General features: G+C 34.7%; 1 protein-coding gene across 1 annotated transcript; it reads left to right on the forward strand.

Moving 5' to 3' along the window:
• Positions 1-6,079: 6,079 nt before the first annotated feature.
• Positions 6,080-8,658, forward strand: LOC149818621 (protein trichome birefringence-like 19). Its single transcript, XM_089985191.1, has 2 exons — positions 6,080-6,588; positions 7,770-8,658. Exons 1-2 carry the CDS (start codon positions 6,157-6,159, stop codon positions 8,532-8,534), a joined length of 1,197 nt encoding a protein of 398 aa, XP_089841317.1. The 5' UTR covers positions 6,080-6,156; the 3' UTR covers positions 8,535-8,658.
• The last annotated feature ends 6,592 nt before the right edge of the window (positions 8,659-15,250 follow it).

Below are 15,250 nucleotides of genomic sequence, written 5' to 3' on the forward strand. Positions count from 1 at the left end.
AATTGGATCAAGGGCTTTGTAAAAATCTAGCAATTTTGTTGCATTAATACTTGATAATGTACTAGCAATGAGGTAGAGAGGGTCAAAATGCAATAAATAGATTGGTAGAGTTGCAATAACTGGGAAAACACATGCAAGAACATTGAGAATATAGGACAAAAACAGATGAGACCTAATAAATATCTTAACATGCTTTAAGCATGTTTTAAATTGAAACAATCTAAAAAAAAAGGAATCTAGGGTTGATGGGATTTTTAGCATTTGACTGAAAAAATTATAACATAACTGAATTTTATTGGTTGATGTAATAGCTGGTCAGTAGTTGCACAATCTTAATCAAGAAGTCTCAGTTTTGGCTTAAACGGGGCCTTTCCCCCAACTTGCATATCAAATGGAAAATGAAAGAAAATAAATAAAATAAAGAAACCTCTGTACTCTCTGGGGCCTAGGCCAGTTGAATAGTGGAAAAAAATGTATTTTCTATATTTATTATTTTCCCTTTCCCCTAACTCCAACTGCTTTACTGGGTATAGATCGGGTCTGGTGTACATAATCCTTATTCAGATCTGGGTATGGTTTTTCTCATGAAAGACCCGGTCAGACCCAGTCTGGATTCGATGCCAGCACTTTCAATCGAATTCAAGTCTAGTCCCACCCAATTCTGGCAGACATCTGACCTTTTAACACTCCTACTTCTCCACCATTAGTTGATATTTTGAGAGAAAGGTTACTTTTAATGAAGGAAAAAAAATGGATTCATAAAGGTTTCATTATGAAAGAACTTCCCTGCTAAGGCTGGTAAATGACCTGAACTTAGTGATTAGAGGGTGTTCAAACTCGGCTTGTTTCTTGTGTCAAGTTGAGCCAAGCTTGAGCTCATAAATCGCTCGAGCTAAACAAGCCGAACACGAGTCAGTTCATTTACAGGAAAATATATATATTTTCAGATTTGACAATAATAGAGTTTGGACCCTAAACTTTTCGAGCCAAGCTCGAACTGGCTCATTCACGAAATAAATAATTGTTTTAAACTTTAATCAATAGGATCTGAACTCTAAAACTCATTGTCTTCAAGCCAAGCACTTCAACCATTTGCACTCTATGATATAAAATACATGTAAAATATATTTATAAATAATTAATGAGCCTATATGAGCCGAACACCGGCTATTTTTTGGCGCTTGCCAGGCCTTATTTCACAAGTTTAAACGAGCTCTTTACCCAACATGAGCTTGGCCATAAACGGCTCATCTCTTAATTAGATAGATAACTTTAACCTGGTTTTAGGTTTTAGGTTTTAGGGGGGGGGGGTCGTTCTTTGGTGAAAAAAAGGTGATGATCTTACCATTAGAAAAAATGATCTTACCATTAGAAAAAAGGCATACCTAGTGTTGTTCAAGGTGTCAGGGAGGTTGCAGACAACAGACTGTCCTAACTCCTAACCTTCAACATTTTGCATGTAGTAGCATCTGTGAAGACCACAACCTGTAATTGTTTACTGACAGCCTGATGATCGTATTTTGCAAGAGGTTGGCCAATATTCTCTGGTTGTACACTTGTGTTCCTTATGCTTATTTTATTACATTCACATTTTTTAATCAGTTAACATTCAAGAATATAGATCCATATTTCTAAATTAATTGTAACATGAGAAATATTATGTGACCAAAATCTAGCATGTTGACCTTCACATTTATACACAAACTAATCCACAGAATTCTTATAAAACTGAAATTCCTAGGATTCACTAGTGGTTTGTGCCACAAAGCCGGTTGTGAAGCTAGAAAAATAAGGCATTTTATATTAACTGGATTTGTGATGAGAAACAAGCCGAGTACTGATCCGGTTCTTATTTTATCATGCCATTAAAATTTTAGTAAAAATATGGAATCCTCTCAAATAGGGGCGGAGTCAGGAATCTAAATTAGGGTGGGCATAAATGCACAATAAAAAAAAATCAAAACCCTAAATTCTAACATGATTCATACACATGTTAATTGAAAAAGAAACATAAGACCTCTAAAATTCTAACCAAAATCAAGCATGCATTCACGGAATCATGTTTAATGTTGATTGAAAGAAGACAAAAATACCTAATTAAATATTTATGGCATTTAAAAACCTAAATAAAAAACTTAAATTTTAACAAAAATCAAAGATTTAAGGTTTTTTTATATTCACACAAAAAAACCGCCCCTGAGATCATAGACCAACTCGCGTCGGATCATTGTTCTGGCAGCATAAAACTCTGTGAGCTTACCCCTTGCCCTTAGGAAGTCACCATACTTCAGCTTGAGCAAAGGGTGACGCCCATAGAATTTGAACGTAGAGCAATTGCCTACTGGTTAGGTGTCATCCCACTACGCCAAACCCCTTTGTGGAAAAGATTTAAGGATTTGATAAGTAATAACCAAAATCAAGCATTCATTAATAAAATTATTCTTAATGATATATAAAAATAACAAAAAAACCAAAAAATTTATAATTAAACATTTGCATCATTTGAAAAAATTCAAACAAATAGTCTAATCTCTAAAAAATTCAAGGGCTTACATTCATTGAAAAAAAACTCTAATATTCTAACTAAAATCAAGCATTCATTACATGCCTAATGCTAATTAAAAAACATACAAAAAAATCTTAAAACCCTAATTAAACATTTATGCTATTAAAAAAATAAACTAAAAAAAACAAAAACCATAACAAGCATCATACATTATGTTAAAAAAAGCAAATAAAACCCCTAAAATCAAAACATTCATGCTATTATCAGATATTCTTAAGAAAAAGAACTCAAAAAATACTTAAAGCCCTTAAGTAAACATTTATGTCATTTAGAAAAGTCCAAATCAATACCTTAATTCCTAAAAAAATTATACTAACTAAAAATAAAATAAAAACCTAATCATGTGACCAAAATCAAACATCCATTACTTTCCTCGTGTTAATTTAGAAAATAGATAGAAACCTTAAAACCCTAATTAAACATTTATGTTATTTTAAAAAAAAAAAACTAAATAAAAACCTAAACCCTAACAAACATCATACATTATACTAATTGAAAAAATAAATAAAACTTGCAAAATCAAAATGTTCATGCTATTAGCATACATTGTGATAACTGAAAAAAAAGGAAACATAAAAAAATAAAACCTAATTAAACATTTATGTCATTTGAAAAATCCAAATCAATACCTTAAATCTTAAAAAATTCATAGATTTATGCTAATTGAAAAATCCCTAATATTTTAAATCAAAATCAGGCATTCATTACATGCCTAATGCTAATTAAAAAATACACAAAAAACCTAACTAAACATTCATGCTATTTAAAAAATAAACTAAATAAAAATTAAATCAAAAAACTAAATCTTAACAAACATCATAGTCTCCTAATTGAAAAAAAGAAAACCATTAAAATTAAAAACCTATTCAAAGAATAATTTGAAAAAAAATGAAAAGAAGGAGAAGAAGAAAAGGAATAATGTAGTGGCATGCTGCCGTGATGGAGAGGTGGTCAGACAGAGACGCAGGGCCCAAGCGGCATGCCTAAGGGCCTGAGAGAGAGAGAGAGAGAGAGGTGGGGTTGGGGGCAGTGGGCACGCATATCGTACAAAAACCTTTGAGATGAATCTTGCTTCATATTACTATTTAATACTTTCTTCCTCGCTTCCTTTACACACATCATTTCTGGATTCTTGGTAATTATATTTATACTATACCCCCCTCTACTAAATGAGGTAATCAAAATCAAACCCACCCTAAATGTTGGTCTGACGTTGAAATCTATCAAATTTTATTTTTGTTAATATTATAAATTTCTAATCTGGCATCTTTAGCTTTTTAGTAAATGTTTCATATGATTATATTATAAATGTTTGTGATCAAACAGCACCACTACCTTTGATCCGTTGGTGATATACGCTTATGATGATACTCTTGACTTCTTCATTAATCAAAAGCAAGGGAAGAGTTGTTGTGTATTCCGTGCGCCATGACGTTGACCGTTGAACGTGAAAATATAAAAAAGTTGCGTTTTGTTTTTAGATTCTGTCCACATTATGCGAGAAAGGAACGCTAGGCCTGATTCACAAGGATACTGACACGACACGTGGACTACCAGACATGAATACATGCTTTTATGGCTGGTAAATGAACCGAGCAGCTTGTGGCTCCGGTGGGCTCACTTGAAGCTCATTTGTAATTGTTAAGTTTATGGTGCAAAATCTAGCCTAGCATGAGCAAAGGGTTGTTTGTCTCTGTTCAGCTAAATTAAACTTGTTTAAATGAGCTTATATAAGATTTATGTGTGATACATGTTACTGATTCAATTGGGTATGCAGGCAACCAAGAGATCGGTTTTTCACTTTCATTATGAACCCTATAAAAAAAAATGGTTTATTTTTTTTTGTTCAACGAGACAGCTTGTGACTCGGCTCGTCTAATTTGGGCTCGTGTGAGCTCGATCTCGGCTTGGCTTGCATGAACAAAACAAGCCGAGCTGAGCAGTTGCTTGCTGTAAACAACGCAAGCCCAAACAACCCTTGTTCAGCTTGTTTACCAGCCCTGCATGCACTTATTTGAGAATTGAGACGTAATGAAATGATATGGATTTTTTTATTTTCAGATAATTTTAACATTTTAATACACAAAAAAATATTAAAAACACCCTTTGTTATAATGTCATACATTAAAACATGTGTTACGACATTATTATAAATTATTTATGTGGCCAGCGGGGTGCTGAGATGAAGGCACCAGATTAAACCTCACTGGCACACGAGTGTGTCCGTAGCTTTCTGAAGTGGGGCCATATAAGGCAGGGTGGTTGTGTGAGGCCTCACCCGGGATTTTTCTCGCTCCCATGAGGGTTCCTTGTCATAAAAAATAAAAAAAATAATAATTTTATTACAAAGCGTGTTAACGTGTCGTGTCACATCAGATAAAGAAAAAAAAACCTGCAACGTGTCCTTGTGACGGAAGGCTCTCACCATGACAATGACATGCATGCATGCATCTCGCCCCCCAGATTCATTTTCAAGGGAGGCGTCAGGGTCACGGGGAGTTTTCAGTCCCGTTCTGTGGATCATGCCACGTCAGCACATGCACATTTGGGGGAGGTGGGCCCACAGTAAGGTGATGCTGGGGGTTGAGATTGCGGGCTGATATGGATGAGCCTCCTCCCAGTGTGATTGGAGGGGCCAGATAGCCAAAACATGTGCATTAGATTGGGTGTAACCGGACCGGGTTAGGGTTGAGTTTCATGGGCTAGCTTTTGAATTGGGTCTAAAAAATTGGACCCAGACCCAGCTTAATTTGATTCCGATATGAAAATGGGTTTGTTTTCGGGATTGGGTTTGATTGAAACTATAGACCATTACGGATTAATGGGTTCGGCATATATGGGTTGGATTGTGACCCACTTTTTAATCGGTCCCAAGAACTAGACCCGAACCCAATCCGGTTTGGGTCCGGGTTTGTGACTGACTAAGAATTCAAGGTCTGGACACATGTACAATTGTTCCCTTTTGAAGACTTTGAACTGAACTAATTTTGATTCTGTTCTGTCTAATTGCTTGAAAGAAGTAATCGGCGGCTTCGTCGACCAGTCTCGGCGGACATTTATTAAAGGAAGGCAAGCTCAAGACTGTGTTATTTTGGTTAATGAGGCTATTCATAAGATTACTGCATCCAAATGTCCCCACTTCGTACTCAAGATCGATCTCAAGTGGTGTCAATGGAATCAGGCGTCGTTGCCTCCACCAGTGTTAACGTTAACGGTAGGCTATGTGACAAATTTTAAAAGGTGATGTTGAAGAATCTACGGAGGAACACGTAAATCAAATGGAGTTTGATGTCCAAATAATTTGTATATTTGAAAAATCCCATATTATAATATTCCTCTTTGAATTCTTTTTTATAGTGTGAAAATATATGCAAATATCAATTACCCAAATATTCTAAAATTTCCATAAAAATATTTTATGGGGGCATCTCGGTCAACTTTGTAGAGGGTACTGTAGTCATTTCAAAATTATTCTTTGCACTATATTTTACAACCTTCTTATGTATTTTATTTAATGCATATATATGCATTTGCTGCTGCCATATTGTAGCTTTCTTGTATAGTGAAGCATCATTACTTTGAATCCCAGAATGATAAGGTCTTTCTCCAACACATTCCAAGGAGTCTTCATCATTGCCTTGATCTTGGTCATTCTGACAGTCATCCCTCTCTTCTTCTCTCATGTTCCCTCTGTGCTTTGGGGTACTTCCTCAGATAGTGGCTCAAGAGAAGTAAACCATGTGAAGCATTGTGATATATTCAAAGGAGAATGGGTTCCTAACCCTGAGGCTCCGTACTACACAAATACCAGCTGTTGGGCTATCCATGATCACCTGAACTGCATGAAGTATGGGCGCCCTGACTCTTCTTTCCTCAAGTGGAAGTGGAAACCAGATGATTGTGAGCTTCCGATCTTCGACCCGTCACGATTCTTCGAATTGGTTAGAGGGAAGTCGATGGCCTTTGTAGGGGACTCTGTTGCTAGGAACCACATGCAGTCCTTAATGTGTCTCTTATCAAGGGTAATCTCTCTCTCTCTCTCTCTCTCTCTCTCTCTCTCTCTCTCTCTCTCTCTCTCTCTCTCTCTCTCTCTCTCTCTCCTTTAGTATTCTCTAGTTTATTTACTTTTATTGATAAAAATATGAGAAAAACAAAATATCAATATCTCCTGTGAAAAGAATGGCCTGATAAGATGCCACTGTAACCTTCATCACCATGCTCACATAATTTCTGCTTGATGAGCCAAACGTCTAGGAACAGTTCATGGCTAAGCCTTTAGATTCATTCAAGAGAGTCTAGCTCACTTAAGTAGCTTAGTCGAGTCAATGAGATGTAGGGATGCAAATGGAACTATTTTGGTCAGACGCCCAATCCGATACAACATTTATTCTAGACACAGATTCTTGAAATAAGATAAGAAAATATATTTAGATCGGATTAGGATTAGTGTTTTGAATTGGATCTATGCTTTAGATTTAAGTCTAATATGATTTATTTACAGTTTTTACAGGTAAAAACTTTGATCTACTGGATCCAGCATTTTCATTCATATTTTGGATCTGGATTCAGATCCAATTTTACTTCATTGGAACTTCTTTGGATGACTCAGATTTGCAGTTTTTACATGCAACAGCCTTGATCAACTGCATCCAGCATTACCATACATATTTTGGATCCAGATTCATATTCAATCTTACATCATTGGAACTTCTTCGGATCCATACTCAAATTCTGATCTAGTGCAGAAATTCAAATTTGGATTCATTGCACACCTATATATTGAGAATGTAGAGCCCACAATCCAACGCCATGTCTCAGAGTCAGGTGCGCACCCCTCGACCCCAGGGAGCCACCGGCTTCTTACGCTAGGGGGATAACGCCTGCAAGAATCGAACCCTGACTGCCCCGTCTGACAGCCGAGGCCGGTTGCAACTATGCTAACCCCATTTGATCATCAATCCAATCACTAATGATTTCATTAACCAACTAAACATTCAATCATCACCTATTGAAAAAAAACAGTAAACATAGATCAGCATCTATACCTCATGCTTTCATTTATGATTTGATTCATGAACTAACAACTTTTAATATGATTAATCTACTAACCGCGCTCGCTTTTTCATTTAAGATTTGATTAATCAACTAACTTCTCAATTATAAAAAAGTAATTCTGATCCTTTTGCTTCTTTGGAACTCATAGGTGGAGTTCCCAATTGATGCCTCCAAAAGTGGGGATGAGAAATTCAGCAGATGGTACTACAATACCCACAACTTCACCATGAAAACATTTTGGTCTACATTCTTAATCAAGGGCATAGAGAAAGACCCACCTGGTCCATCACAGGACTGTTCTCTCTACCTCGATGAAGTCGACGAGCACTGGGCTAACAAGATAGATCAATTTGACTATGTGATCATCTCGGCTGGACGCTGGTTTTTTAGACCATTTTACTACTACATTAATCGCGGCGAGCTTGTCGGCTGCCAGAACTGTTTAGACAAGAATGTAACGGACTTGGGCAGAGACTATGGCTTTAGAATGGCACTTAGAACTGCATTGAGAACACTCAATGGGCTGGAAAACTTCAGTGGCATCACATACATGATAACATTTTCCCCCTCTCATTTTGAGAATGGTTCCTGGAATAATGGGGGGAACTGTCAGAGAACTAAGCCTTTTAGGAGTAATGAAACAGAATTGGGAGATCAAGAGTTGGGGCTCTATATGGCTCAGTTGGAAGAGTTCAAGGTGGCAGAGAGAGAAGGGAGGAAGAGAGGCTTGAAATTTAGGGTAATGGACACCACTAAGGCCATGTTAATGAGGCCTGATGGTCACCCTGACCAATATGGTTACATGAAAGAGGTAAACAAAAATAATGATTGTGTGCACTGGTGCCTGCCTGGCCCTATTGATACTTGGAGTGACTTCCTCTTGCAAATGTTGAAGATGGATAGTCATCTGTGAGAGGAGAATGACATGCATTCCTAGTGCTCAAAGATGGTCATAGCATTCTTGAAAGATCAATTATTCTTCTTCCCATTCTTGTTGTATTTCATTGGTTGGTTATACATGATGACAATTGCAAAAAGGGCATTACTGCAGATATTCTTAGATGGTCAAGCACAACAACGTAAATGAAAGCTTCATTTGACATGGCACGAATTTAGAGGGTGATTATCAAAACTTTCACCTATTCATTTTGGTGTAGCCTATGCAAAGCTGATCCTGCCAATCACAAGATACACATGATTGAGGCTATTACTATTAAGGGTGTCAACTCTGTAACAAATATCGCGAGATTTATGAAAAATCTCGTGATAATCTCGCGAGAAATTGCCTGAAAGTTTAAAAGGCAATTAAATTGCCTGAAAGTTTAAAAGGCAATTTCTCGCAAGATTTTCAAAATATCATGAGATTTATGAAAAAAAACATAAAATACTGTGATTTAAATATGATATTTATGTTTTAAACGGCTATTTATCATGAAAAAAACTGTGTATTTTTATTTTTAAATAATTTTATTAATATTTTCTTATAAATTTTTTTATTTTTTTATTTATATTTTTATTGCTGAGATTTTGCCGAAAAAAATGCGAGATCTATGAAAAATTTTCAATTTCTCATGAGTTTTTGACAAACGAGATTTTGCTGAAAAAAATGTTTGTCACTATGGGTGTCAACGGGTCCGGTTTGGTTCAGACCTAGGTGGAGCCAAACCCAGACCTGATCCAATCAGACCCACAATGAGTGAAGTCATACCCAGATCCAATAAGGATTACATGAACCAGGCCCGGACCATACCCGATAAAATAATATATTTTTTTATCTTTTTTACATTGAAAAATTATGGATCTTAGTCAGGCCCAGTTTAGATTTGAAATTTCACAAACCATACTCAGCTCTATATATTAATCGGACCCTTCGGGTCCAACCCATATTCTAATCCAACCTTCTTATTTATCACCAAACCCTGACCCCCATAGGGTTTGGTCTGGGTCGAGTCAGGGTCAAACCCAACCCATTGACTCACCTAATTAGTACACTTATTGAAAGCACCCCCACCCCAATCTCCTCTTATCTTCTATAGGGAAATTTCAAAATATCACCCAACTTTGCAACATAATTCAAGAACACATTTACATTTAGAAATTTCAAAAAGAAACCAGGTTTTGTTTATGTCGATAGAAAACAATTTTTTTTAAAAATAACTGAGTCCTGGAACAAGTTGATTCGACCATTTATGACTCATGGATTTGGACCTTATTCTCCATCCACAAAATTCAGTAGTTTACCTTTCCATTATAAACAGGCATTCGTTTGAAATAAACTTCGTAATGATCTGCATTAAGCAACGTAGTAGAAGCTCCAAACATTGTTGGATCAAGTGAGAGTTCCCCATTAGCTGAGAAAGAAATTTAAATGTCTATTTAATTCAATTGTCATTTAAGCATTAAAATTGCATATCTTCACCTTTCTAGCTTGACGTTATCAATGAAAAGAAATCATGGAAGTATTTGTTGCTGGCACAAGCAGCAATTAGACTATATATAAATATATGCTTTTGGAACATGTAGACAAGCTCAAGTATAGTTGTATGCATTCCAATTGCATGCATGAGCAGGGTATGTATGTGTGCCTGCACTTAGCAACAGCTGAACATTTAAGTATGTGACAGTAAGAAAGTTGGGTTATGCTTACAAGGGGATTTCCATCATCTCCTAGGCTGAACAACTTGCAGATCATAGCTGGCCTACTAAATGCAGTGTCGCACCAATGAACCTGAAACAAAACCACCACCAATCTCGGTGCCACAGCACTCTATAACTGGTTTGTAGAAAGCCCTCTTCATCAGCCAAAGGTACTCATCTACACTAGATGCCTCCCTAGTGGAGCTAAAGCACCTACCAAATTTTGCAAGACACTGAATATGATGTAACAGAAGATTACATGAAGAGACCAGATAAATTTGGTTGTCAAGCAGCAGCAATGAGAAAATATGAGTGATGTGTAAGAATAAATTCTGTTGCAGTAATAAAAAATCGACCACTTCATATAAAAAAATTAAAAATTGATCTTACCGAATGCAAGACCAATCAAGGCCAGCTGTGCAATTTGAATTTTTCCAAGCTCGAGCAATACTTGGAACCACACCAAGCATTGTAACCTTTGCATCCTATAAGAATTGCCAATGGAATCAGAAGAAGATGGTCAGGACATATATTTGTAAAAAGTTGTTCATGATATAGGAATCACAAGTTGAAAGTGGCAAGTCATAGAAACAAAGATAAAGAAGCTAGTGTTTGAGAGAGAAAAAATGTCAAATTATGCAATGAGCTCAAATTTAGCCAAACAAACTATGATAAAGCAATGTTGTGTGTGTATACGTGCATCTGTGTTTTTTGCTTAATCTGAACATAAAAATGTGTTTGTCATTGCTCATCTACTAAAAAACATGCTTAAATCAAATTGATTTAACAAAACAACTTGAATTGTTTGTCATCATGATTAATGCTTCTACTTTTTAAGATTTCACCATAAACAATATTTTCACTATCCAGATGCATCGTGCTTAGACACTCCTCATGTTAACTACCATCTGATAATTTTGGATCAATATATCTAAATCCAAATAGTCATAAATATGATTATAAAAATGACTAGGTTGCATTTCATGCATAAAGCTTCTAAAAAAAAACTCTTTATGCATTCATGCAAATAATTATGATAAATATATACATACATGTGCAAGATATAACTCAGCTCTCACTTTTTTATGCATTGCAATGTTAAGTTTTTATTGCATCTTGTGCAATAAAAAAAAAAGAATTCATCACATTGGTTAGTAGAGGTGGCCAACCTCCACTAACGATGATTATCTCATTATATGGTTAGTAGATGTGACCAACCTCTACTAACCACATCATTAGGTAAAGCCATCATGACCACCAACCCTTACAACTTCTCTTTCTTAGGAGGAATGCATGATCCTTATATGACTATCTATAGGTTGACTATCCAATAGATGGTTTGTTTCCAAACTGCTTATATTACTCACCAACATTAAGTCGTTTGCCATATTGCTAATTAATTCAACTCCAAGAGTTGATTTGTTGCTAAATTGTTCATTAGTTCATTGATGCAAGTTATCCATGCCAACATCTATATTGATAGTAATTTTAAAGCATATTCATGCTTAAAATCAACACTAGTTGACCATATTTTGAACTCAAATTAAAATTCAATCACATTGCAAGCAATTTACATCCATAAGCTTCAAATATCTCAAATCAAACTTATTTAATCAATTCTTAAGATATGACAAATGTTTCCATTTTTTATGTGCATTATGAAAAGCATAAATATGTTCTTTATTAAATATGCAATCAGAGTTGTTTACTCTTTCTCAAATTGAATTACTACCTTATCATATCAGCTTTGGATCAATGTATACAGATCCAATCATTATGTTTTATAATCCAAAACCATAAACAAAAGTTATGCATTAAGCATTCAAAGCATGTCAAAAAAATGTTCAATCATGTTCTCAACTAAATTATTCATTCACAAAGCATTTCAATCATAATTATACTCATTTTTCATGTATATCATGAGAAACTCGATATTTTCTTTTCAGACATACATATTCAAAGTCATGCTCTAATTTCACAAAGTGATTAACATCGGTATATCAACCTTAGATCAATATATCCAAATTCAATTTTTATCCCAATATATGATTGCAGGCTATATAATATTCAAATATATTAAAACCATGCAATCATGTTCTTAAGTAATTAGCTAATTTTGAAAGCATTCCAAGTGAAAAAAATATTGCTTCCACTTGTATAATAGTTGATATGATTTAAGAAAGAATTTTAGAATTCAATCATGTCATGCACTTTCAAGCATAAAATCAAAGCTTTTTAGATTTATAATGTGTCAAATAAAATAACACTGGTTGCTCAACATGCATAAGTGTCATTTTAATTTTAAAACCTTGATATTTAGTTCAATTTGGACTTATACACTATAGATCATATCATGATTTAAATCTGGATGGGATAGTCAAGATCCACGTAAGAAAATTCAACATAATCATGTTTGGTGTTAAACAAAAAAGGAAAAGAATAATCCATGTTCTAACCTAATACAACTCTTAAATCGATAAAACATGTTTTATTTCAATATATGTTCCATCAAGATGTTGAATTAAATTTGAATCATAATCTTTATTCTGGATCTACTACATCAACATCTAATTATCCAATCACACCATGTTTATGAATAAGAAAATTTTAAGATCTATTTGATATGAGATTATCTATATAACATATTTCTACATGCATATCAATGAGAGTATGACTTCATGATCATATTTATCAATTATCATGCTTTATGACTAACTTTGTAAAAAATGTGTCACTTTATAAATTATTAATGACAAAAGACATGTACAATAAAACATAATAAACCTTGTGCAACACATGTATCATTAAGCATTTATGTAGCATGATAAGTACTTTCACATCAAAAATTCTATGTGTATTATCATACTCGTCACGAACTTTCACATATAGATCAAACAATGTATTATACATACATTAACATGTATGCAATTTGAAGTAAATACAAAGTTACAATCATTATGAATCTTTATCCAATCATAGATCTATATTCAGATTCATTGTATTCTGGGAAAAGATCTAACTATAAGCCCATAAAGGTGTATTAACTTGCTCCCACTTTAAGGTAAGTTTCATTATCCAGTATTAAATAAGTGAAAAACATGTGCAATCGTGCTCTGTTCAAATAATGATATTTTAATAAATCAAATAATATGCACATATATAAACCAATCATCATATCTAAGTATGAGGTTTTTACACATGCTATGGTTATTTTTCACACGATCTTGTAGATATTTCCTTCATTCATATTCAAGTATGATGATAGTTCAAGCATATTTAATGGTGTTTTCTGGATAAAAAAAATATTCAGCAGGATTTATTCAGATCCGTTCAAGTTAACCAAATTCAATATTGATCCAAGCAACAGATCCAATCCAACTTGATCCACTATGAAACTAGACCAATACTAAGGCATACCAAATCATTATAATGAAAACAATAACCATTTTTCAATGTCAAATAAGATAAATCAATAATATTCATGCTAAGACATGATTCCATCTAATTTTGTCATGCAAATCTATATTTTTGCAATTTTAGCATGATTTTATAGCTATTTTCAAGTTCCAACATCCTTTTTGTAAAAACAAAAAATTATAGGTACTAAAAAGCAAACCAGATTGTTTAAACAACAATTCTGTAAATATAACATGATATCACAATTAAATAATAAATATTATAATCATTCTGCACTCTACAGTCAAACATGAAATTCTAATATCTTTTTTGAAATTTTCAAAACGGTAACTTTTCTGTAAATATGAGAACTCAAACAGTTTTTTTGAAAAATTAATAGATGTGACATCATTTTAAAAAAATTATAAGTTTTGATATGTCTTTTTAGAAAATTAAGAACTTAGAACCTTTAAACAGAAATGTAATGTTCTTTTGTACCTTAAACAATAAATATCAACAACCTTACACTAACCTGTAAATATCTAAAATTGAAACCCTTTTTTGAAAATTATAAGAATGTTAACAGTTTTTTGCAAATTCAGAAACTCAAAACACTTATTTGAAATTTCATAAGTGCTTACTTGCCCTATGTTATTAAGTAAAATATGTGCCTCATTTTGAATTTCATAAAATACAAGTTGTTAATATGCAAAATTTTCATCATTTTAACCTTTTTTTGCAAAAATAAAAATCTTAAATATACAACTTTTACAAAGAAGAGGGCCTAGGGTTTCCATGTTCTCATATGAAGAATGGACAAAAAATGAAGGAGAAAAAATAGGCGAGTGGCCGCCCAACGACCGACGACTTGTGCAACGATTGCGACCACACCAATGATGGAGGATCATGCCACCTAGAGAAGAAAAGAAGTTAAGGTGAAGAAGAAGACCATTGCTCACTGGAGATGATGACGTCGATAAAGTCACCAGAGATCCAGTAGATGGACAAGCCCTCTTTAGGCTCTCTCTACTCTCTCTGATCTATATGCATGTCGAAAAAGAGAGGCCGGCCTCAAACGTGTTGAAGGAGATTAAAAAATATATTCAAGTTTAATGTCCATCAATTGGATAAATGTGTACCTAATGCCAACATCGCTAACGATCCTGACCACCATGCCAACAAAAAGGCCGACGAGACCAAAGGACAAGTGAGCCTAGCTATCAAATCGGTAGTAGGACTTGGACTTAGGGTTGATGTCGGTGTTGATGATCACGATGATGATAAGGTCATAGATGCCAAGGACTATGAATGCTCTCTTCTGCTCTAGCAATGCACCACCACCACCAGCACCATCCTTCATCCTTCCTTATCACCACCAGCTGAATCAACAACTTTTGTACAAATGCCCGACGAAAGACCATGCTCTTCCTACTTCCTTTACCATCATCATCGAATCAAACCCCATAAATGATCTCTTGCTTGGGAACTGTAGCAACGGGAGTCGATGGTGATGGATCAAAGAAGCAGAGGCGTTGGTGGTATCTACTAGCATTGTTAGACGTTCTGCGAGCCCCGAACTGTCGGGATGTTGATGTT

Source organism: Nuphar pumila, chromosome 13 (assembly GCF_984573655.1).
Source record: "Nuphar pumila chromosome 13, dmNupPumi1.hap1.1, whole genome shotgun sequence".
Taxonomy (NCBI): Eukaryota; Viridiplantae; Streptophyta; class Magnoliopsida; order Nymphaeales; family Nymphaeaceae; genus Nuphar; species Nuphar pumila.

Excerpts from the sequence above, each read along its gene's own strand:
- LOC149818621 (XM_089985191.1), top strand. The coding sequence starts at position 6,157 with ATGATAAGGTCTTTCTCCAACACATTCCAAGGAGTCTTCATCATTGCC. Across the intron at positions 6,589-7,769 it reads TAATGTGTCTCTTATCAAGG|GTGGAGTTCCCAATTGATGC; the intron begins GTAATCTCTCTC and ends TGGAACTCATAG.